Source organism: Salvelinus alpinus, chromosome 39 (genome assembly GCF_045679555.1).
Source record: "Salvelinus alpinus chromosome 39, SLU_Salpinus.1, whole genome shotgun sequence".
NCBI lineage: Eukaryota > Metazoa > Chordata > Actinopteri > Salmoniformes > Salmonidae > Salvelinus > Salvelinus alpinus.
This window is the reverse complement of record NC_092124.1, coordinates 8,173,452-8,197,960: the sequence shown is the minus strand read 5'-3', so window position 1 is coordinate 8,197,960 and position 24,509 is coordinate 8,173,452. Positions and strand designations below refer to the sequence as shown.

Here is a 24,509-nt window from a genome sequence, read left to right as displayed (position 1 = left end):
TGTCAAGAAAAGAGCCCCAATTAGGGGTTAGTGTACTCCAGTAAAAAAGGGCTGGTTTAAAATGAAAAACTATTGCCCTGTGTCCCCGTTCATAGGGGCATGAGAGACTAGTCAGTTGTAGAATTGAGTTGGCACTTTATTGGCCCAAACACCCACAGACCTACAAGGTTGAGGTTACTCATGGACAGTAATTAGTAATTTATATATTTTTTATTTGTTCCCATAAATACAAAGGAGGATGTATCTCCTCATACCTCTGGCACTTTAGTCAGACAGCCAGACTGTGTAAAAACTTTATGATGGGGCCTGCAACAGAGTTCCCATTGACTAAGCACCACGGAGACCAATCAGGAGAGAATACATACAGATCAAGGGTGCCAATTGAAAGTCAAGGGGTGTATCTGTGCCTTTTGGATTACTCTCTCTTTACAGAGAACCCCTGTGGTTCAAGTCAAGAGCTACCTTTCCCTTTTCAGTCTGCTCTGTGCATGTCTGAAAGTGACAGAGCCCGCAGCCTAGAGTTTTTCACAGTATGTAAGAAAAAATATGACACTTATGAATGTATGTAAAATGCTAATATGTATTAGATCCAGAACGATGGAATAACTGTAGTCCACTGACTATATAAGGGTAGTCAGTGGACATTCTGAACCTTGTTTGAAGTCAGTAGGTCACATGACCAAGGAGCTATTGAAATTTGAAAGTTTGAAAAATTTATGTAAAAACTTGTGAGATGAAAATGGACAAACTAAAGGGTGTGCAATGTGTAGGCCCACTGAGTGTACATTCTGAACCTTGTTTGAAGTCAGTAGGTCATATGACCAAAGAGTTATTGAAATTCAAAAATGTAAATAAATAATTAAAAATAGTGCGAGATGTAAAAAAATAAAAAATAAAAAAGGGGTATAGTGCTGTATACATTTTGTGGGTTAGATGGTGGTGCAATTTATTTTCTCCATTTCCATTATTTTTGTGACAAAATGTGCAATTCACACTCCGACCTGTGAAAGGCAACAATAACCAACACAGCGTCCAATCTACCGGAAACTCACACGAAGAAGAAGTAAACAGAAAGTGAACAGTGACTAAGAACAATTTCCATTTGAGCGTTTTCATTGTTATTTTGACGTTTATTAACACCCTGGAACTCAATAGATTACTCAGTTAACTGCACAGTACCACATACTTGCAGCGTGTAGTGTTTAATACGCGCTGGAGACTGGACTTGGTTGATAGATGTTATCTAGGTAGCGCTAGCGAACAATGGCTAACTGTATGGTTTTTCACACTCAAATAGCCTCCATCATGGAGGTGCTAGCGAATGCAGCTGTAGCAGAGATCTGTAAACTCGTAGACGACGACTATGCAGTGTTACGTTTGGAAATAACTCAAAGCCAGAAAGAAAACAGGGGATTGCGAAGGAAACTACAGCTACAGGAACTGAAGGTATCACGGGAGCGCGCAGAGAGGACAATGCGAGAGCGCATCCTCACCAGTCGCCCCAGCAGTGTCAAGATCATCGACCGAAACAGAGAAATGTCAAGAGGTACCGTTTGCATAAGTGTGTTGTGAACAACATCAGCGTGCACAACAAAAGTGGAATCCGCATTCAAAATAAAAGTAACCCATTGAAAATGATTCAAACGGATAAAAATAGTGGAATCATGCCACAATAGATAATGCTAAACCAGGTTGTAATGTTGTTTATATAAATTCAACAAAAGACTAATTAGTTAATTTGACAAAAGTACAAGTCTGTTGAAATTGTACTGTGGATGTATAGACTACAGAATTAAATTGGGGCATTATTATATTGCAGTGTACATACAGCCTTACCCATGGATCTTGGGTCTATGAAATGAGGTATCAGCCTACTCAGTGACACCCACAGATTACAATTCTGAAGAGTTTGTAGAAATATTTGCGTCGTAGTTCTTATTGTGGAACTGTGGGAAATCACCTCACCTTTCAGCCTATCCCATAAGGTGGCGCACAATTGGCCCAGCGTCATCCGGGTTAGAGTTTGGCCGGGGTAGGCCGTCATTGTAAATAAGAATTTCTTCTTAACTGACTCGCCTAGTTAAATAAAGGTTAAATAAATATTGTGCGTATTTAACATTCACATTGCAATGTACATCCTTACTTATGGATCTTGGGTCCATAAAATGGGGTATTAGCCTACTCAGTGACACCCACAGAACACAATTGTGAATAGTTTAAACAAATATTAGCATTGTGGAACTTTAACTGTGGGAAATCACCTCATTATACAGCCTATTCCTTACCAAGATCATAGGTATAAGGGTGTACATTGCAAAATGCATGTTCAATACAATAGACTGAATAGTGATGTGATTTCCCACAGTTAAAGTAACACAATAAGAGCTACGCCGCTAATATTTGTGTAAACTTTTCCGAATTGTAATCTGTGGTTGTCACTGAGTAGGCTGATACCTATGGATCTTGGGTCCATGAAATGGGATAAGGCTGTACAGTGCATATAAGTATGCCTTCAATGCAATTACGAAGTCTACATCCACAGTGCGATTAACATATTTTGTTTTTGTTGCGTTAAACTAAATTGTCTTTTGTTGAATTTATATAACATTCCAACCTTGTTTAGAATTATCTAGTCCAATTGTGGCATGATTCCTCAATTTTTATCCTTTTGCATCAATGGGGGACTTTCAGTTTGAAGGCGAACCATTCCACTATTGTTGCTCATGCTAATGTTGTTCATGACACAGACTGTCGCCATTCATATATAGCGCACTGCCTCTTCCCTGTTCCCTTCTGCATGTGTTACCTAGAATTGGGTCTTGGTCACTTTTTGGATTGTATGCAATAATTCCCCTGATTACTTAACTATCTTGTGCAAAGACACTATATCATATTCTAACCAGATTCTTGATGTGCTGCATTTCCTATTATTTCCTCAATTAAAACAATGTGATGCAAGTAACAATATATTGATCAATACAAAGCATATCAAAAAGTTATGAAAAGTGTTAGCCTTACATCCTTGCCAATTCTAGACAGTATCAATAGTGTACAATATATCGTTGAGCATTGACAGTGCCTAACCTAACCACCTCTTTTCCCCCAATCACTCTCTCAGGTGAAGGACATCTCACTGGAGGCCACAGGAGCTTTGTGAAGCCAGCGGGACACAATACATGGAGAGATGACCAACCAATCACTGTTGATGAGGGGAGTGGAACCTCAACCCAGCACGTTATTGTGATAGAGGTTAGTGTAATAGTGTTACATTAAAATTACAGTACGTCAAATGTGGTCAGTTCATTTCAGAAAGGCTCCCCTTAGCTATTCACTTGTTTACATGTACATCCTTATTTATCTGCCATAGGGGAGCTTGTGAGACTTCCCTATGACATTGTTATCCAATTCAACCCATGTACCGGTAATAACCTCCTCTCTTCTTGTCAGTCTGCAGATGCAGGTCCTGGGGTCAAGCAGGAGAGGTCTGAAGGAGAGGAGGACCCACGGCACAGCAGAGACATCCAGGCTGGAGCGCCCCCTGTAAGCACGGAGGACCCCACCACCGTCCCAGCGCAGCCCAGGACCCGACGCAGCATCACGGAGGTCAGTGGAACGCAGAACGCCGTCCTCAAGTCAGAGACCGACACCAAGACTTTAACTGTAACACACAGGCTCTTACACACAGGTTCTGACCACAGATCAGACCCAGAGAGACTTGGGCGGGGGAGGCTGGGCTGTCCTCCTGCTCCCGGTTCTGACTACTTACCGGTATTTCACCAGAGGATGGTTCATTGCCGTGGGGATGGTGATGATGACGCGATAGACACTGGTGGTGATGATCCGTCTTGTTCTTACGCTACGGAGATGGACCCTGGCAACATGCCCTTGGGTTTAGAGACACAGACTGATCTGTCTAGAGGGGGCTGGAACCAGTACAGTAGTAGTGTATACTCTGAAGGGTGCCTAGATGAGAAAGGGGAGGTTATAGTGGTAGATGAGGTGGCTGTGAAAGTAGAGGGCGTCATTCCTCCCACATGGAATGCAGACAGTTCCCTAGGAAACAGACACTCACAAGGCAGAGATTTCTTAGATTACAGGGAAAGCTTAGAGACAAATCCAAATGTTGAGACCCACTCCCCTTCACATGCATTCAGGGATCGCGACCCAGTGTCCACGTCGATGGGGCCTTCCGATTTACACGGCCGTGTCCCTTTTGATCAGGTATTGAACTCAAAGGACCAAAGGGCCAAGGCCCTTGGGGAAGCAACATCAGGCAATAGTAAAGAGAAACGGTTCCTTTGCATGTTCTGTAACAAAGGCTTCAGCTGCTCACAGAATGTGGAGATCCACCAGAGAGTCCACACGGGAGAGAAACCTTACAGCTGCCCCCAGTGTCACATGCGCTTCGCCCAGTCTGGCAGCCTGAAGAGGCACCAAAGGGTCCACACAGGGGAGAAACCCTACAGCTGCCCCCAGTGTGAGAAGAGGTTCTCCCGCCAACACCTGCTGAAGACGCACCTGAAGGTTCACACGGGAGAGAGGCCGTTCGTCTGTACGCACTGCGGGAAGAGGTTCTCAGAGAGGAGCTACCTCCGGATACACCAGCAGAAAAATCATTCCACTCTATAACATAGAAAGTTTGTTTAGATCAAACCCTACAGTAAAGATAGACTCAGCAACATGACTTAGATGCACAAAGTAAACAGCGGTAGTTGGTCAATTTCTGCAACAACTAAGAGCGTTGATGCACAAGGCTAAACTTCTCTGATGTTTTGGTCCTGCAGCTACCACCTTGTAGCAGTGTGAAGCGAACCCGTGTACATGTGCAGATACTCTTTGTGACTGTGTGAGACCATCATGCTCATCACAATATCTGTGGTTCTGCTCGTGGCAACCACATAACGAGTCTTCCTTTTAAAGACAAAGGTTCATTTTCATTGTTGTCAGAATAACAGATTTCAGTGTTGAATATTCCTGGGTAGAATATTGCAGTCAGGCATTGTGTGATACACATATAATTACAGTGCCTTCAGAAAGTATTCACACCACTTTACTTTTTCCACATTTTGTTGTGTTACTGGCCTACACACAATACCCCATAATGTGAAAGTGGAATTATGTTTTAAGACATTTTTACAAATGAATAAAAAATGAAAAGCTGAAATGTCTTGAGTCAATAAGTATTCAACCCCTTTGTTATGGATAGCCTAAATAAGTTCAGGAGTAAAAATGTGTCACATAAGTTGCGTAGTGTTTAACATGATTTTTGAATGACTACCTCGTCTCTGTCACACATACAGATAATTGTCAGGTCCCTCAGTCGAGCAGTGAATTTCAAACACAGATTCAACCACAAAGAAGGTGGAAGGTTTTGCAATGCCTCGCAAAGAAGGGAACATATTGGTAAAATAAAAATAAAAGCAGGCATTGAATATCCCTTTGAGCATGAGGAAGTTATTAATTACACTTTGGATGGTGTATCAATACACACAGTCACTAAAAATATACAGGCATCCTTCCTAACTCAGTTGCTAGAGAGGAAAGAAACCACTCAGCGACTTTACCATGAGGCCAATGGTGACTTTGAAACAGTTACAGAGTTTAATGGCTGTGATAGGAGAAAACTGAGGATGGATGAAAAGCATTGTAGTTACTCCACAATACTAACCTAATTGACAGAGTGAAAAGAAGGAAGCCTGTACATACAAATATTCCTAAACATGCATCCTGTTTGCAAATAGGCACTAAAGTAAAACTGCAAGAAATGTGGCTAAGAAATTAACTTTGTCCTGAATACAAAGCGTTATGTTTGGGGCAAATCCAAAACAACCCATAACTGAGTACCACACTACATATTTTCAAGCATGGTGGTGACTGCATCATGTTATGGGTGTGCTTGTCATCGGCAAGGACTGAGTTTTTTATCATAAAAAGAAACAGAATAGAGCTAAGCACAGGCAAAATCCTAGAGGAAAACCTGGGTCAGTCTGCTTTCCAACAGACACTGGGAAATGAATTCACCTTGCAGCAGGACAATAACCTTAAACACAAGGCCAAATATACGCTGGCGTTGCATACCAAGACGACATTGAATGTTCCTGAGTGGCCTAGTTACAGTTTTGACTTCAATCTGCTTGAAAATCTATGGCAAGATTTGAAAATGTCTGTCTGTCTAATGATCAACAACCAATTTGACAGAACATGAAGAGCATGTTTTAAGAATAATGTGCAAATATTGTACAATACAGGTGTGCAAAGCTCTCAGGAACATACCCAGAAAGACTCACAGCTGTAATCGTTGCCAAAGGTGATTCTAACATGTTTTGACTCGGGTTGAATACTTATCTAATCAAGATATATTCGTGTTTTTTTATTTGAAAAAATTCCTGAGACACTTTTAATGACAAAATGAATACAGTTCATCAAGTACATGCAGATTTGTTGTTGACTTGTGTGTGTGGTTTTCATATGGTGTATTTAAAACTTGTTTCTGTTTAATAAACACAAAATGGGACTTTTTATTCTAAGACTTTCATTGAGACTCTCTTTAGTATACATCACATCTGATCTCACCCTATTCTGCATACACCCACCAGTGCTTTATAACCAATATACACTTACTAAATATACCTACACATACCCACACACTAACAAACACCTACTGTACACGTCATTATAGTTTAGTCAGGTTTGTCTGATGATGACTTTTGACTTATCATAGCTGACTTATTTTTACCCACAACATATTTATGTCCACCATGATGGGTTTAACAACAAGTCATTCTGTAACTACAGTAAAGCACTCAAATGTAGTGGGGATGGGTAAACAACCCATGTTGAAAATGTTTATATGTGTACGTGTGTACCTGAGGTGTGTATGTCTGTGTAATCTGTATCACCTGACTCTTCCAGGAGGAGGAGGGTCCAGAGGTGCTGCTGGTGAAGGAGGAGGGGTGTGAGGAGGATCTGGGGAACCCTGAGGAGACCATGGTCATGGAGGACAACCAGACTACACCTCCTCCTGAACCCACAGAGGAACCAGCTGAGCAGCACAGGACCACACACAGTCTCACTGAGGTGAGCCCACTGTGAACTACTGTCTGAATGGTATTAGGTCAGTGCCTGTATCCACAAAGTCTCTCAGAGTAGGAATACTGATCTAGGATCAGTTTAGCCTTTTAGATCATAATGAATAAGATTATATGGAAAGATCCTAGATCAGCACTCCTACTCTGAGATTCTTTTGTGATACACCTGTATTGTACAATGTATTGTACAGCTATTGATTAATTTTGTCTTAAGTGTGGGACCATGCCTTTAAATTATCTAACCATTTTTATTTATTTTTTATTGAACCTTTATTTAACTAGGGAAGTTAGTTAAGAACAAATTCTTATTTTACAATGACAGCCTACCCCAGCCAAACCCTCCCCTAACCCAGACGATGCTGGGCCAATTGTGCGCCGCCCTATGGGACTCCTGATCACGGCCAGTTGTGATACAGCCTGGGATCGAACCAGGGTCTGTAGTGACGCCTCTAGCACTGCATCTCAGTGCCTTAGACTGCTACGCCCCTCGGGAACCATTAGTAATCAAATCAACTAACACTTTTGCATAGTACTCATAGCAATCCTTCATTGCCCAATCAGAAGATGTTCCATAGCAGGGTGCTCATATCAGATTTCTTGATCCAACATCCTCTCACTCTGTATCTCTTACAGTCAGTAGACATGGGGGATGGGAAGCCTGATCTGCTGCTGGTCAAAGAGGAGACGATAGAGGACGGACCAGAGAGCATTGATCTGCTGAGTGGACTAAAGATGGGGGAGCAAGGTAAGAGAGAAATACATATAGCCTACATACAGTAATATATCTTAAATGGGAATAGTGATGCACCTGGCTATAGTGTTTTCTTCATTCATAAAATGAAATCAATATAACTTATGTTTACATACAAAAACACATAATGTCTTAACTTTACCAGGTGATTGACCAGGTAAAGAAACTCCACACGTAGAGTTCTCTCTGTCATGCTTTGTAAACCCTCTTCCTACAGGTGGTTGGCTGGAGGCTAACAGAGGAGACTGGGCAGCCATCATGGATACCCAGACTCAGACGGGTGCAGCCAAGGGCCCAAGGGACAACATCACTGATCAGGCCAGGACCAGAGATGACATAGTGGAGGTCAGTGGATGGGACAGCATCCTCAATTCTGGGCTGGGGAACAACACTGTTAACCAGAAACAGACAGTCGAACACAAAACAAAATCCAAACTTAGTCGACAAGACAAGACAGGCTGAGACCAGGGCGAGGTGTAGATTTGGTCTGCGGGGACGTGTCCATATACGGCTGGAGAGAACAGACAGACTCGGCTAGCGATGCTGTTTCATGCTCCTATAGTTGTGATTCAGAGAGACTGATTTTGCCTCAGGTTAACCCCCTAACAGGTGCTGCCTTCAGCCTGCCTTCTATAGGATCTAGCAACTGGAACATGGACCCAGCTACAACACAGACACTCCCTGGCCTTCGTCCTCCTCACACTCTGTTTAACCAGACATCAAACAGTGCCAGTGCCTCAATACTAAATGGCTACACAAGACCATTGACAAATGACAGTAGTAAAGACGCTATCAGTAGATCCGGTGGCAAAGAGAAGCGCTTCCCGTGTTCATTCTGTGGGAAAGCATTCTGTGGGAAAGCATTCAGTTTCCCCAAACAGGTGGAGATCCACCAGAGGATGCACACGGGGGAGAAATAATTTGGCTGCCACCTGTGTGAGAAGAGGTTCTCTTACCAGCACCACCTGAAGAGGCATCTGAAGGTCCACACAGGAGAGAGGCCATTCACCTGTACGCACTGCATGATGAGGTTCTCAGAGAGGAGCTACCTCTGGTTTTGTCAGCAGAAAATGCACACGGCCCATGTGTAGAGTATAGTGACATGTAATATTAGTTCGCTTTTAGTTAATTCTGTTGGTTTTAGATATACAGTTGAAGTCGGAAGTTTACATACACCTTAGCCAAATACATTTAAACTCAGTTTATCACAATTCCTGACATTTAATCTTAGTAAAAATTCCCTGTCTTAGGTCAGTTAGGATCACCACTTTATTTTAAGAAAGTAAAATGTCAGAATAATAGTAGAGAGAATGATTTATTTCAGATGTTATTTCTTTCATCACATTCCCAGTGGGTCAGAAGTTTACATACACTCAATTAGTATTTGGTAGCATTGTGTTTAACTTGGGTCAAACGTTTTGGGTAGCCTTCCACAAGCTTCCCACAATAAGTTGGGTGAATTGTGGCCCATTCCTCCTGACAGAGCTGCTGTAACTGAGTCAGGTTTGTAGGCCTCCTTGCTCGCACACGCTTTTTCAGTTCTGCCCACACATTTTCTATGGGATTGTGGTCAGGGCTTTGTGATGGCCACTCCAATACCTTGACTTTGCTGTCCTTAAGCCATTTTGCCACAACTTTGGAAGTATGCATGGGGTCATTGTCCATTTGGAAGACCCATTTGCGACCAAGCTTTAACTTCCTGACTGATGTCTTGAGATGTTGCTTCAATATATCCACATAATTTTCCTTCCACATGATGCCATCTATTTTGTGAAGTGCACCAGTCCCTCCTGCAGCAAAGCACCCCCACAGCATGATTCTGCCACCCCTGTGCTTCACGGTTGGGATGGTGTTCTTCGGCTTGCAAGCCTCCCCCTTTTTCCTCCAAATGTAATGATGGTCATTATGGCCAAACAGTTCTATTTTTGTTTCATCAGACCAGAGGACATTTCTCCAAAAAGTACGATCTTTGTCCGCATGTGCAGTTGCAAACCGTAGTCTGGCTTTTTTATGGTGGTTTTGGAGCAGTGGCTTCTTCCTTGCTCAGCGGCCTTTCAGGTTATGTCGATATAGGACTCGTTTTACTGTGGATATAGATACTTTTGTACCTGTTTCCTCCAGCATCTTCACAAGGTCCTTTGCTGTTGTTCTGCGATTGATTTTCACTTTTCGCACCAAAGTACGTTCATCTCTAGGAGACAGAACACGTCTCCTTCCTGAGCGGTATGACGGCTGCGTGGTCCCATGGTGTTTATACTTGCGTACTATTGTTTGTACAGATGAACGTGGAACCTTCAGGCGTTTGGAAATTGCTCCCAAGGATGAACCAGACTTGTGGTTGTGGAGGTCTTGGCTGATTTATTTTGATTTTCCCATGATGTCAAGCAAAGAGGCACTGAGTTTGAAGGTAGTCCTTGAAATACATCCACAGTTACACCTCCAATTGACTCAAATTATGTCAATTAGCCTGTCAGAAACTTCTAAAGAACAATTACTTGTGTCATGCACAAAGTAGATGTCCTAACCAACTTGCCAAAACTATAGTTAACAAGAAATTTGTGGAGTGGTTGAAAAACAAGTTTTCATGACTCCAACCTAAGTGTATGTAAACTTCCGACTTCAACTGTATATTCTTCACTGATGAAGAGTGACAACTTCGTCCCTTTTTAGGTTGATACTGGTGTTTGAAAGTGAGATAAGGATGGTGCCTTAATTCATGTTTACTTGACAAGAAGTAGTGAAGCTGTATGAAATGTAAATGTTGAACCTTTTCCAAAGTATCTTAACATTAAACCGAGTGCACCAGATTTACAGAAAAGGTCAATTGTTACCATAGTGAGAAAAGTTATTGTACCTGTCACATGTATTGCTTTGTGTAATAAAATTACTCAACTTCATGTTTTGTGATTGTATGATCATTTTGTTTAAATTAAATACAAAATTGACTCTGTGCTGACTGACCTGGTTATTTTTGTATCATTGCAGGGACTGAGTTTCTCTTATTTCAGTCGAACCACAACATTATACTTAATTCTTTAATCAACACACAAGGACATTTTTTATAATAAACTCAATAAACTCCAATGGCTCCATATTGTTAGGTACTTGAATCACAGTGTTAGAGATGGGCTTGACTGTCGTTAACATTTTATTATATCATGTCATGTTTCTATATGTACAGCAAAGAGTTTCTTATATGCTTTTCTGTACAATCTTTGTTTGCAGTCTGCAGTCCATGAAGACCTGCTTATAACCAGTGTTACTGGTGGGAGAGAGTGGACCTCTGAAGCAACTGATCACATACCCTGGCCCAGGACCAGAACCGTGGATCAGGAGCCGTCACTCTTCCTTCCCGAGTCGGAACCAGGACCCAGCCAAGAGGGACAGAGACTCCTCCACCACCACACAGAACACAACCAGTGGACAAGTGGACTGAACAACCTCAGTCCTGGTGGTCATCAGAGAGACAGAGGCTCCACTCAGGGATCCAGTCTGCAGCCCAGATCCTTCTCTTCACAGTCTCAGTGCAGGGATGAAGCCGGGCCTTGGGCTGATAGAGATAGACCCTCCTGTTCCTATGATACAAACACCACAGTATCCATGATGAACAGAGCAGGTTACCCTGAGTTTCAGCCTTCACAGAGAGTGACAGGAGACCCCCCTGGTGGGAGTCTAACAGGAAGTCTGTCTTCTCCTTCAGGGTCACATCTAATGCCTGGTGACTGGGTTCATAGAAGGCCTGGACCTGGGTCTAGTCTTCCCCAGTTACCTCCTGGTTACCCCACCAATACAGACAGGGTCAGGATGGGCATTCACAACAAGAGGTACCTAGCCTATAACACAGAACACAATTCCAACAACACCCAGACAATGGCTAAAGGTCAAGGAAGGAGTTCAAAGATTAACCACCTGAGGGTGGTGGCTCCTGCTTCTACCTCCTCAGGTGTCATTGGGTCACAACGTGGGAGGTCGAGCATTAGGACGGACGCCGACAAGCTGTACATCTGCCCAACGTGTGGGAAGCGCTTTGCTAAAGCAAACTATGTGAAGGAGCACCAGACCATTCACACCAAGGAGAGGCCCTTCAAGTGTAAGCTGTGTTACAAGAGCTTCTCCTTCCTGAGTAACCTTATCAGACATAGGAGTGTCCACAATGGAGAGAAGCCCTTCAGCTGTACCCAGTGTCACATGCGCTTTGCCCATGCTGGCAACCTGAAGAGGCACCAGAAGGTCCACACGGGAGAAAGTCTACAGCTGCCCCCAGTGTGAGAAGAGGTTCTCCCACCAGCACTAGCTGAAGATGCACTTGAAGGTCCACACAGGAGAAAGGCCATTCACCTGTACACAATGCAAGATGTTCTCAGAGAGGAGCTACCTCAGGATACACCAGCAGAAAATGCACACAGCCCATGTATAGAGAATAGTGTATGTAATGTAGTACTAGTTAGTTTGTAGTTCATTCTGTTGGTTTTGGATGCAGTAGGGAACTGGATGAGGTGACATGAGGGAAGAATGATTATGATGAGGTAGAGTAGATGATATGGTGATGTTTGGTGTGAAGGTGTCTGTAAAAATGCTTTCCTGATGAAGAGTGAAACTGGCCCTTTAGGTTGATACTTGTGTTTTATAGTGAGGAAATGATAGTGCCTTAATTCATGTTTACTTACTTTTATTTACATTTTAGTCATTTAGAAGACGCTCTTAACCAGAGCGACTTACAGGAGCAATTAGGGTTAAGTGCCTTGATCAAGGTCTCATCAACAGATTTCTCACCTAGTCGGCATGGAGACTTGAACCAGTGACTTTTGGTTCTTAACTGCTAGGCTACCTGCCAGCTACTTGACATATAGTAGGGAAGATATGGACCAAACCTGTTTTTGCGTGGATTCCGAGGCGCAGTTAGCTTTTAACAGCTAGGAAACACAGCTAACCAAACAACAGTGCTAGGTGGCTGTACTACAAAAACACCGGTCGTTGTCGTGGGAAAGACGCATTGTTAAAAACTTTTTGTAAACAACTGGTTGCAGTAAAGAGCCAACCTGGATACTAAGGAGATCCTGAGGGAAATCGACGAGTATCAACAGCTTTACGCTATGGAGGAACAACATACTCCATCATGGAAAGATCCGGCTATCTCACAAAAGAACCCCCCCCCAAAAAAGACACATTAATCTACAGACAGACGATTTACTTACCGTTTAAGTAGAGGCTAGTGCTCTGGCTGGAATCCATGCACTAGAGGCTAGTGCTCTGGCTGGAATCCATGCACTAGAGGCTAGTGCTCTGGCTGGAATCCATGCAACACTGGAACAGTTGTGTGAGGAAGTAGCAGGGCTGAGGGGGGAGTTTAGCCAGAGTAAAATTCTCATGCTCCAAGGAGAGAACAATACACTCACAGCCAAGGTAAAAATCCACAATTCCAACATGGATTGTCAACTTAGGGAAAACAGAGTGATGAGGGAGTCGCTACTCGATATACAAAGTCGTAGCATGCGTGAACATTTTATATTTTCTCGGAATCCTAAGGATGCATCCAATAATCCAGAGGGCGTGATCAGAGACTTCATGCAATCCACCTTGAAACTTCCTCTAGAGACTGTAAACAAGGTGTCTTTCCACCGAGTACAGAGACTTGGAGCTCAGAGTGACAAGACCAAGGGTCCCCGACCGATCATCGCAAAATGTGAACACTACCAACAAAGGAGCTGATCAAAAGCAGGGGAAGGGAGCTTAAAGGGACCAAATTCAGTCTTATTGACCAATTTCCATGGGAGATAAACGAACGTCGCAAGAGACTGTATCCTGTACAGAGGCAACAGAGGGAGATGGCTAAGTGTGCCTTTCTCATTGTGGACAAACTCTTTATAGATGGACAGCTATTCCGAGACAGCTCCATAACACCATGGCTGTACTAAATTCTACAGGGTTACGAAAAAAAGAAAGTATGGGAACTGTAAAAATATCTGAACACTATGAAGTGGATATGAACACACGTACTCAATTACATGCTCGCTTACACATACGGACTTATACATACATACTTGATCTCGCTCTCTTCTCTCACTCTTCTCTTTTCTCCCACTCTCCCTCTATTGTCGAACTGTTCTATAATTTAATGCTTCTTGTTTGTCTATGTCTTTGTCTACATGTTTACAACAAGCAAGGGGAAGATATCAGAATAGGGACATTGGGGAATAATAACATATTGTACGGGATACATTTGTACTGTAGTGAAGCCGTCTATAGTAATGTAAGGTCTCTTTCAAAATCATGTGAAACGTCAATTGCTATGGAAATGCTGGGATGTGTTTTTCAATGATGTTAAAGGTAATTATGATACAATATGGATTACAATTATCATCATGAATATTGTTAGGTTCTAATTCTCAGAGTAAAAAACTCAATGGACATTTATGAAAGCTTAACCAAGTTTATTCTGCTCAAAGGGTCAATACAGCTGCATTCAGACAAAAACATTTCCCACCACCACAAGTATATATACTCCAATTTAGGCACTCCCCCCTTCTCACCAATCCTTACATATTTTATTGTTAGACAGGAAGACAAAGTGATAGGATAACAAACCATTGTTTCTCCCTTAAGGGAATCTGACCTGACCTCAACCCCCTTGACACCTTATCCAAAGATCTCTACCCGTCTCCCCTAACACATTCCAAAGCCATCTGGCTCCTACAGACGACCATTAACTTCTGATGTAAAAATCAGTCTCCTTCAATCCTTAGATACTATACTTCTGAGTATAACAATGTTCCAAGTTTAACCCAGAATCTAACAATATTAAGGCTATACGCACTACATGTTACACACATAGACAACCATGCAAATTGGCAGGGTTATGTATTTGGACATCACACATTATAGTCTTAATCTTATACAGACATTGTACACACTCACTAAATCACATCAAATATTATACACATCAACCTACGATTTACTACACACATAATATCTTGTCTCAATTTTCTAACATCTGTGGCATTGGCTCACAGGCAAACAGGCAACTGAATAAAACACATTTCTAGAACCTATTTCTTGAATTCTAAATATCAGACCTGAAAGCTCTAATTTTGACCGTCGTAATACCTCTGATGGCAGTAACTTTACAAGCACTAATTATGGTCAATTTAGACTGAGTATAGTATCTAGTTATGGTAAGGGGTGAAATAAGTATAGCCAGTTATAATTGTAACGGTTTAGCAGATAATAAAAAAAATATCAGTCTTTACATGGCTAAAAAAAAGGAATATAACATATACTGTTTACAGGAAACTCACTCTACATCCTTAGATGAAGTTGCGTGGAAAAAGGAATGTGGTGGTGAAATAATTTTCGGTCATGGACAAAGGAACTCAAAAGGTGTGATGATATTAATTAACAAAAACTTCGATCTGAATGTGCAAATAGTCAGTAATGATTCTCAAGGAAGCTGGATCTTTTTGAATATGAAAGTGGACGAAAAAGAGATTTGGCTCATTAATCTATATAGTCCAAATCAGGATGATCCATACTTCTTCGAAAATATTTATACCAATTTATTGAACTTACAGGCAACAAATGATCAGATCATTATGGTGGGAGACTATAACACAGTGTTAAGTACCTCAATGGACCGTAAAGGAAATCACTCTACAAACTATCATCACCGTGCCCTTAAAGAAATTACAAATATTATGGACACATTAGAAATGGTGGATATTTGGAGACTAAAAAACCCCGACCTAGTGAGATATACATGGAGGAGACTTAATCAAGCTAGTCGTCTAGACTACTTTCTTGTCTCTTTCACTCTTGCATCAAAGGTTAAAAAAGTTTTTAACAGGAGACAGAATGCGATTGGATCATCATCTAATTGGCCTTCACATAACTCTTATAGAATTTCCACGTGGACGGGGACAAAATCATTTAGAACTGAATTTTTCCAGTATAATGTTGGTTCAGCAAATCCCCTTATTGTTTGGGATACCTTTAGATGTACCTTCAGAGGTCATTCAATTCAATATTCATCAATAATAAAAAGGCAGTTTCTGGCTAAAGAGACAGGACTAACAAGGGAAATACTTGAACTAATAGTACAGGTAGATAGCAATAAAAACGATACTACAGAGATACAAAATAAGTTAAGAGAAAAAACAAAAAGATCTAGAGGGACTTATTCAAGAACGATCTAATGTAATCTATTACAAAAATAAGGAGTTAAACAAGGGTGTTCACTGTCACCATATCTATTCGTTATGGCCATCGAAATGCTAGCTATTAAAATCAGACACAATAACAACATTAGGAGGATCAGAAATCCAAGGCTTAAAAACATGTATGCAGATGACTGAAGTTTTATATTAAGTCCGCAAGCTAGATCCCTGCAATGTCTCATTGATGATCTAGATAACTTTTCTGGACTAAAACTTAATTAAGATAAGTGAACAATATTACTTTTTGGATCTTTAAAAAATACAACTTTTACATTACCCTGCAGTTTACCTATAAAATGGGCTGACGTTTGTAGTGGAAAAATATTGAGTCAAATATTTGCACAGACACCGGAACTTGTAGATTCAGTTAGACTTTATTACAAAGTAACAAAGCCAAGCAATTCCATGGAAAAAGCTAAATTCTCATATCACAGAGCCCTGCCTTTATAGTATTCCGTCTTTGCATAACGTATAAATGAAAATAACTTCCCTTGACCTTTCGCCACCATTATCTTTCCATCTCAGTTCTTGCTTGTTAACGGCCACATCTGACAGCTGTATAGGTTATAATGGTAGCGGGCCCTGGTCATATATGTTCCATTCCTTATATAGCCATTCTGTTTCAGCTCTTCAAAGTGGACAGCCTAGATGCTGCTAATAATGGAAATGTAATCATAGTCATGAGTTTAGCCCCCACACGTCGATGTAGACATACTTGGTATTCATATCACCAAAGATATAAATAAGCTCTCCACAATGAATTTCAATAGAAAACTTGTAAAAATAGACAAGATCCTGCATCCATGGAAAAAAATTGCCCTGATTTAACTCCTTAGTCATATCTCAGTTTACTCACTTACTTATGGCGCTGCCTACTCCTGATGATTTGTTTTTCAAATCATATAAGCAAAAAATATTTTGCTTTATCTGGGATGCTAAACCAGACAAAATAAAGCGTGCCTATCTATATAATTAATATTAATTGGGTGGGTTGAGATTATTAAATATAAAAGCACTAAACCTCTCTCTAAAAGCTTCACTTATTCAAAAGTTGTACTTGAACCCTAAATGGTTCACAAGTAGATTACTAAGAAAAGCTCATCCATTGTTTAAAAATTGCCTTTGTCTCATTTTCATGTCTCATTTTTAATTAATTGAAAATTATACTTTTTTCAAAGTATCACTCATTTTCAAACAAGCATTGCAGAGCTAGCTACAATTTCATCCCCTGAAAAGATAGAACAAATATTATGGCTGAACTCAAATGTGCTGGTTGATAAAATAGCTGTATTTATGGGATAGATGTTTGAAAAGGGTATTTTGTTCTTAAATGATATTGTAAATTGGAATGGTAGAGTTGTGTCTTTCATGGAGTTATCAGAATTGTACGGGAAGGTCTGCTAAATCCAAGAGTACAACCAATTGATTACAGCATTACCCCAAAAAATGGAGGAGGCAGGTGGCAGCGGGAGGAGGTAGGGAACTGGTCTGTCTGCCCAATATAAAGGATCAAAACTGGTGGAGGAATAAAAATAGCATAAATAGTAAAGTATACCAGTTTCATTTGAGGATCAGTACGTTGACAACTGTGCCATACAGATTGCAAAATAATTCCGCGGTACAGGGTGTATGAGTTGATATATAAAACAACGCAAGATTCAAGACTTCGTGCTTTTCAGCTAAAATTATTATATAGAATTCTTGCCACCAACAAAATGTTGAATATTTGGGGCATTAAATCATCGAAGCTCTGCAGATTTTGTTGTGATGATACAGAATCAATAGACCATTTATTTTGGTATTGCCCTCAGGTAGCCTGTTTCTGGTCTCAGGTTCAGGAATGGCTAAAAAAGCATAGCATTGATCAAAATTTACCCTAGAAATAGTACTGTTGGGAGATCTGGAGAGACCGGGTCAGTCAATTACTAATACTCTCAGTAAAAGTATTTATCTTCAACTCGCACTCTGTGGATTCTATTTGATTAGGTAGATTGAAATTGGACGTTAAACATCACAGCATAGTTGAAAGATTTATGTTGCGTAGAAATCCGAAGAGTGTGGCCAGCAGAGATGGGTGTGATGGGCTGAGGTAAGCTGAGGGTTGGGATGTGGAATTGGAGACAAGTGGGAGTGGAGTTGCTGGGCGGGAGATAGAATGATGGTCAAAGATAAAGTATAAAAAATAGTCAAAATAAAACATAATAAAAACTACGTTTGAATGACACTGAGGGGCAGTGTTTTTACAGCTAATGCCGGTTTGCCTGAGGCTGAGGCTGATGCCGTGCAGGTGTTTGTACACATGCATATCCACACTCTTATTCAAATACACACATGTAAATAGTACCAGATATGCACTCAAACATATACAGTTGCCCTTGCTGTTATGATTTTAGTTGTCCTTGATATTCGTTGATTTTTTTGCATTGTTTTCTGTTCTCTTTTGTCTTTTTTTTCTCATGAGTTCATTTTCTTGGCTGTTGGGTTATTGGGGTTGGGGAATGGAATTTTTATTATTTTCTTTTCTTTCTTTTTTCTTGGAGGGGTGACTGTGGGAGGGGTCTCGGACGGTTGAGGGACAGCTATGGGGAACTATGGGGGGGATCTTGGAGGGTTCGAGTCCCCATTTTTTTTGGGCCTTGAGGGAGATCTGTCGACGTGCCCTTGAGCAGGGCGTTGACCCTGGACGCTTCTGTGTGTCGCTCTGAATGGGAGTCTGTTGGATGACTGGTGTGGTGTAGTTGTTGAGCGGCTTCACTGTTCTTCACAAGTATATTGTATGTTTTGGATATTACATTTTTTTTAAAGTGAATAAAAATAATATATATATATTTGGACGAGCAATGTCAGAGCGACAGACTAAGATACAGTAGAATAGGATATAATACAGTATATACAGTATATATGAGACGAGTAATGCAAAATATGCAAACATTATTAAAGTAACTTGTGTTCCATTATTAAAGTGGCCAGTGATTTCAAGTCTATGTATATAGGGCAGCAGCCTCTCTGTGCTAGTGATGGCTATTTAACTGTCTAAAGGCCTTGAGATAGAAGCTGTTTTTCAGTCTCTCGGTCTCAGCTTTGATGCACCTGTATTGACCTCACCTTCTGGGAGGGTAGCGGGGTGAACAGGCAGTGGTTCGGGTGTTTGTTGTTCTTGATGATCTTTTTGGCCTTCCTGTGACATTGGGTGCTGTAGGTTTCTTTGAGGGCAAGTAGTTTGCCACCGGTGATGCGTTGTGCAGACCGCACCAACCTCTGGAGAACACTGCGGTTGTGGGCGGTGCAGTTTCCGTTCCAGGCGGTGATACAGCCCGACAGGATGCTCTCAATTGTGCATCTGTAAAAGTTTGTGAGGGTTTTAAGTGCCAAGCCAACTTTCTTCAGCCTCCTGAGGTTATAGAGGCGCTGTTGCGCCTTCTTCACCACACTGTCTATGTGGGTGGACCATTTCAGTTTGTCAGTGATGTGTACGACGAGGAACTTTCCACCTTCTCCACTCTCCACTGCTGTCCCGTTGATGTGGATAGGGGGGGTGCTCTCTCTGCTGTTTCCTGAAGTTCACAATCGGCTCCTTTGTTTTATTGACGTTGAGTGAGAGGTGATTTTCCTTGCACCACACTCCCAGGGCCCTCACCTCCTCCCTGTAGGCTGTTTCGTCATTGTTGGTAATCAGGCCTACTACTGTTGTGTCGTCTGCAAACTTGATGATTCAGTTGGAGGCGTGCATGGCCACTCAATGATGGGTGAACAGGGAGTACAGGAGGGTGCTGAGCACGCATCCTTGTGGGGCCCCAGTGTTGAGTGCCCCAGTGTTGAGTATCAGCAAAGTGGAGGTGTTGTTTCCTACCTTCACCACCTAGTGGGCGGCCCGGTAGGGAGTCCAGGACCCAGTTGCACAGGGTGGGGTTCAGACCCAGGGCCTTGAGCTTAATGATGAGCTTGGAGGATACTATGATGTTGAATGCTGAGCTATAGTCAATGAACAGCATTCTTACATAGGTATTCCTCTTGTCCAGATGAAATGGGGCAGTGTGCAGTGTGACGGCGATTGCATCATCTGTGCATCTATTGGGGCGCAAAGCAAATTGAAGTGGGTCTAGGGTGTCAGGTAAGGTGGAGGTGATATGATCCTTGACTAGTCTCCCAAAGCACTTGATGACAGAAGTGAGTGATGGTCATTTAGTTCAGTTACCTTTGCTTTCTTGGGTACAGGAACAATGGTGGACATCTTGAAGCATTTGGGAACAGCAGACTGAGATGGGGAGAGATTGAATATGTCCGTAAATACTCCAGCCAGCTGGTCTGTGCATGCTCTGAGGACGCAGCTAGGGATGCTGTCTGGGCCGGCAGCCTTGCGAGGGTTAACACGCTTAAATGTCTTACTCACGTTGGCCACGAAGGAGAGCCCACAGTCCTTGGTAGCGGGCCGTGTCAGTGGCACTGTGTTATCCTCAAAGTGGGCGAGGTGTTTAGCTTGTCAGGATGCAAGACTTCTGTGATCCGCGACGTGGCTGTTTTTTCTTTTGTAGTCCGTGATTGTCTGTAAACCCTGCCACATACGTCTCGTGTCTGAGCTGTTGAATTGTGACTCCACTTTGTCTCTGTACTGACGTTTTGCCTGTTTGATTGTCTTACGGAGGGAATAACATTTTTTTGTATTTGGCCATATTCCCAGTCACCTTGCCATGGCTAAATGCAATGGTTCACGCTTTCAGTTTTACGTGAATGCTGCCATTTATCCACGGTTTCTGGTTAGGGTAGGTTTTAATAGTCACAGTGAGTCCAACATCTCCTATACACTTCCTGAGAATCGGCTTCCTATTTCGCAACAAAGCATCCTCACTCATGCTGCCAAACATACCCTCGTAAAACTGACCATCCTACCTATCCTCGACTTCGGCGATGTCATTTACAAAATGGCCTCCAACACTCTACTCAGACTGCATCCAATTTGCTATCACAGTGCCATCCGTTTTGTCACCAAAGTCCCATATACTACCCACCACTGCTACCTGTATGCTCTCGTTGGCTGGCCCTCGTATCATACTCGTCGCCAAACCCACTGGCTCCAGGTCATCTATAAGTCTTTGCTAGGTAAGGCCCCGCCTAATCTCAGCTCACTGGTCACCATAGCAGCACCCACCCGTAGCACGCGCTCCAGAAGGTATATCTCACTGGTCACCCCCAAAGCCAATTCTTCCTTTGGCTGCCTCTCCTTCCAGTTCTCTGCTGCCAATGACTGGAACAAACTGCAAAAATCTCTGAAGCTGGAGACTCTTATCTCCCTCACTAGCTTTAAACACCAGCTGTCAGAGCAGCTCACAGATCACTGCACCTGTACATAGCTCATCTGTAAATAGCCCATCCAATCTACCTCATCCCCATACTGTATTTATTTATCTTGCTCCTTTGCACCCCAGTATCTCTACTTGCACATTCATCTTCTGCACATCCTACCATTCCAGTGTTTAAATGCTATATTGTAATTCCTTCGCCACCATGGCCTATTTATTGCCTTACCTCTCTTATCCTACCTCATTTGCACATGCTGTATATAGATTTTTCTACTGTATAATTGATTGTATGTTTGTTTATTCCATGTGTAAGTCTGTGTTGTTGTATGTGTCGAACTGCTTTGCTTTATCTTGGCCAGGTCGCAGTTGCAAATGAGAACAAGTTCTCAACTAGCTTACCTGGTTAAATAAAATAAAAATGTAAACTCAGTCACCGTATCAGTGAATTCGTCTATGTTGTTCTCGGAGGCTACCCGGAACATATCCCAGTCCGCGTGATCAAAACAATCTTGAAGCGTGGACTCCAATTGGTCAGATCAGCATTGAATTGTCCTTAGCACGGGGACTTCCTGTTTGAGTTTCTGCCTATAGGAAGGGAGGAACAAAATGGAGTTTATCAGATTTTCCGAAGGGAGGGCCTTGTAGGGATCCTGGAAGTTGGAGTAGCAGTGGTTGAGTGTTTTAGCAGCGCGAGTACTACAGTCAATGTGTTGATAGAACTTCAGTAACATTTTTCTAAAATTTGCTTTGTTAAAATCTCCAGCTACAATAAATGCGGCCTGAGGATATGTGGTTTCCAGTTTGCATTAAGTCTAGTGAAGTTCTTTGAGGGCCGTTGTGGTATCGGCTTGAGAGGGAATATACACGGCTGTGAATATAACCGAAGAGAATTCTCTTGGAAGGTAATACGGTTGGCATTTGATTGAGGTATTCTAGGTTGGTGAACAAAAGGACTTGAGTTCCTGTTTGTTATCACAATCACACCATGAGTCATGAAACATACACCCCCACCCTTCTTCCCAGAATGATATTTATTCCTGTCTGCGTGATGAACTGAGAACCCAACTGGCTTTACGGACTCAGACAGTATATCCCGAGAGAGCCTTGTTTCCGTGAAATAGGGTATGTTACAATCCCTGATGTCTCTCTGGAAGGAAATCCTCGCCCTGAGCTCGTCAACTTTATTATCCAGAGACTGAACATTAGCGAGTAACATACTCGGAAGCGGTGGGTGGTGTGTGCGCCTCCTGAGTTGGACTAGAAGTCCACTCCGAGCACCTCTTTTCTGCCGGCGGTGTTTTGGATCAGCCTCTGGAATCAGTTCAATCGCCCTGGGGTGTACCAACAAAGGATCCGATTCGGGAAAGTCGTATTCCTGGTCGTAATTCTGATAGTGCTGGTGAGTTACCGCCGCTCTGATTTCCAAAAGTTCTTCCCGGCAGTATGTAATAAGAAAACATTTCCTGGGCTAATAATGTAAGAAATAACACTTAAAAAACTAAATACTGCAATGTTTTCTAAGCGCTAGAAGCACAGCAGCCCTATCCGTCAGCGCCATTTTCCACGTCATTCCCCTCAGGGATCGACCCTTGTTGTGCTTTGCTCTCCAGAGCAGGGCACCGTTCAAAAGAGTGATCAATGGGGTAGCATTGAGTGTAGAGGTGGATCAAATAAAAAAGAATATTCCTGTTTGTGACACCTGCTGTTTGATGAGACGTAGACCCGGTGGCAATGGCAAGACTGAGAATACTCTGTCTGTTTTGTTGAGCTTTGACACAGTTTCTACCTGGTATGGTCATATTTGTTATTTTGTGAGGGCCTAGGTTCTGAACCTGGTCTAGTTTCGGACATGTTGCAGCAGTGTGATCCCACAATGTGAGATATGTGCAGGATGGCATAGTCAGAGGGAGTTTAAAGTTGGGATAGAGAATGCCTGGAGACCAGAATTTAAAAAATACACTGTCTGGTACAAGACAGTGTTTCATTCTGGAAATGGTCCTCTACAAGGTCCTTCGAGACAAAATATCCACAGGAAAGTATTATTTACCTGACTTGTTAGAGTGGTACTGAAGTAGACAATTCTATCACATTTGCAAAAACATGTAAACACCTGCAAGACTTTGGTTAGTATGCATGGTTTGCGTGCGTGTGCCTACGGTCATGAGCAAAACATATTGATTGCCACACACATAGACCCGCGTTTTGAAGTTGATTTAATAATACTTTCCTGTGGACAGCCGGCAGAGTAAGTTTAAATATAATTTTATTCAACACTCGTCTACATAATTTAGTGACTAGGATAGAGAAAACACTGTGTGTCAACTATGGGGGGCGCCCAAGATGTACTCTTAAAAAGTCTAAATCTATTCCCAATTGCGATGCGGTTCTAGAAACAAAGCCCTTTACTTTAATACCACATCAAAATAGTTTCACAAATGCAAATTATACACTTACTGTTTTAACTGGCTTTATCACATTTGCAAACGACAGTATTATTCAGTTACAAGTTTCTGGCAGCCTTCTTCCGTTACACACAGGGGTTCAGAGCATGTTAGATAGCTAATTAGAACAGGAAGTCCTTCTGTCTTCCGTAAACATGTGCTGTAACATGGAGATATGGGCTGCGTTTCAAACTCATAAAATACTTACTCTCGCCTTATGCCCTTGGGGGAATCCCCGCGGCCATCTTTGCCGTTGGTCCAAATGATTAGTCAAGCAAGGGAAGTTAGCAACGTAAGCCCCTCAGCCCTCGTTTTTGATAGAGTTTGCGAGTGTACAACTAACTATGTTCACTCCGGGCCTGAAACGCCCCATAATTCAATTTACGATGATTGTACATCCGCTTAGAAAAGTCAGCCAAAACTTAAAACCAACATTAATATGGAGAAGTCAACATACAAGTGTAAGTAAAAAATAATGTAAATAAGTTTGAAATTGTGCTACTAATGCACTTGAGGGCTCAAATACGTATCAGATCAGTAATTATGTTTTTGTTTGGTTAGCTTTTGGAAACGTTAATTTGCGCACATAACTTTCCCTGACATCACACTTATACATTGTAATTTTCGATTTACATGATATAACGTATTAGGATGGCTAACATTCGATGTCTACGGATGCATTGTCTTCTAGCCAAGATATGAAATCATAATTGACTGTAGTG

General features: G+C 42.0%; 1 protein-coding gene across 1 annotated transcript; it reads left to right on the top strand.

The window, feature by feature from the left end:
- The first annotated feature begins 1,025 nt into the window (after positions 1-1,025).
- On the top strand, positions 1,026-19,011 carry LOC139566739 (uncharacterized). The gene is made up of 7 exons (XM_071388020.1): positions 1,026-1,546; positions 3,119-3,249; positions 3,448-3,603; positions 6,913-7,077; positions 7,722-7,833; positions 8,057-8,184; positions 11,065-19,011. Exons 1-7 carry the CDS (start codon positions 1,264-1,266, stop codon positions 12,106-12,108), a joined length of 2,019 nt encoding a protein of 672 aa, XP_071244121.1. The 5' UTR covers positions 1,026-1,263; the 3' UTR covers positions 12,109-19,011.
- The last annotated feature ends 5,498 nt before the right edge of the window (positions 19,012-24,509 follow it).

What these genes read in the sequence shown, in the direction of transcription:
- LOC139566739 (XM_071388020.1), top strand. Translation starts at nt 1,264, where the DNA reads ATGGCTAACTGTATGGTTTTTCACACTCAAATAGCCTCCATCATGGAG. An exon ending in CCCGACGCAGCATCACGGAG is followed by an intron (nt 3,604 to 6,912) that starts GTCAGTGGAACG and finishes TGACTCTTCCAG; the next exon opens with GAGGAGGAGGGTCCAGAGGT. An exon ending in ACTAAAGATGGGGGAGCAAG is followed by an intron (nt 7,834 to 8,056) that starts GTAAGAGAGAAA and finishes CTCTTCCTACAG; the next exon opens with GTGGTTGGCTGGAGGCTAAC.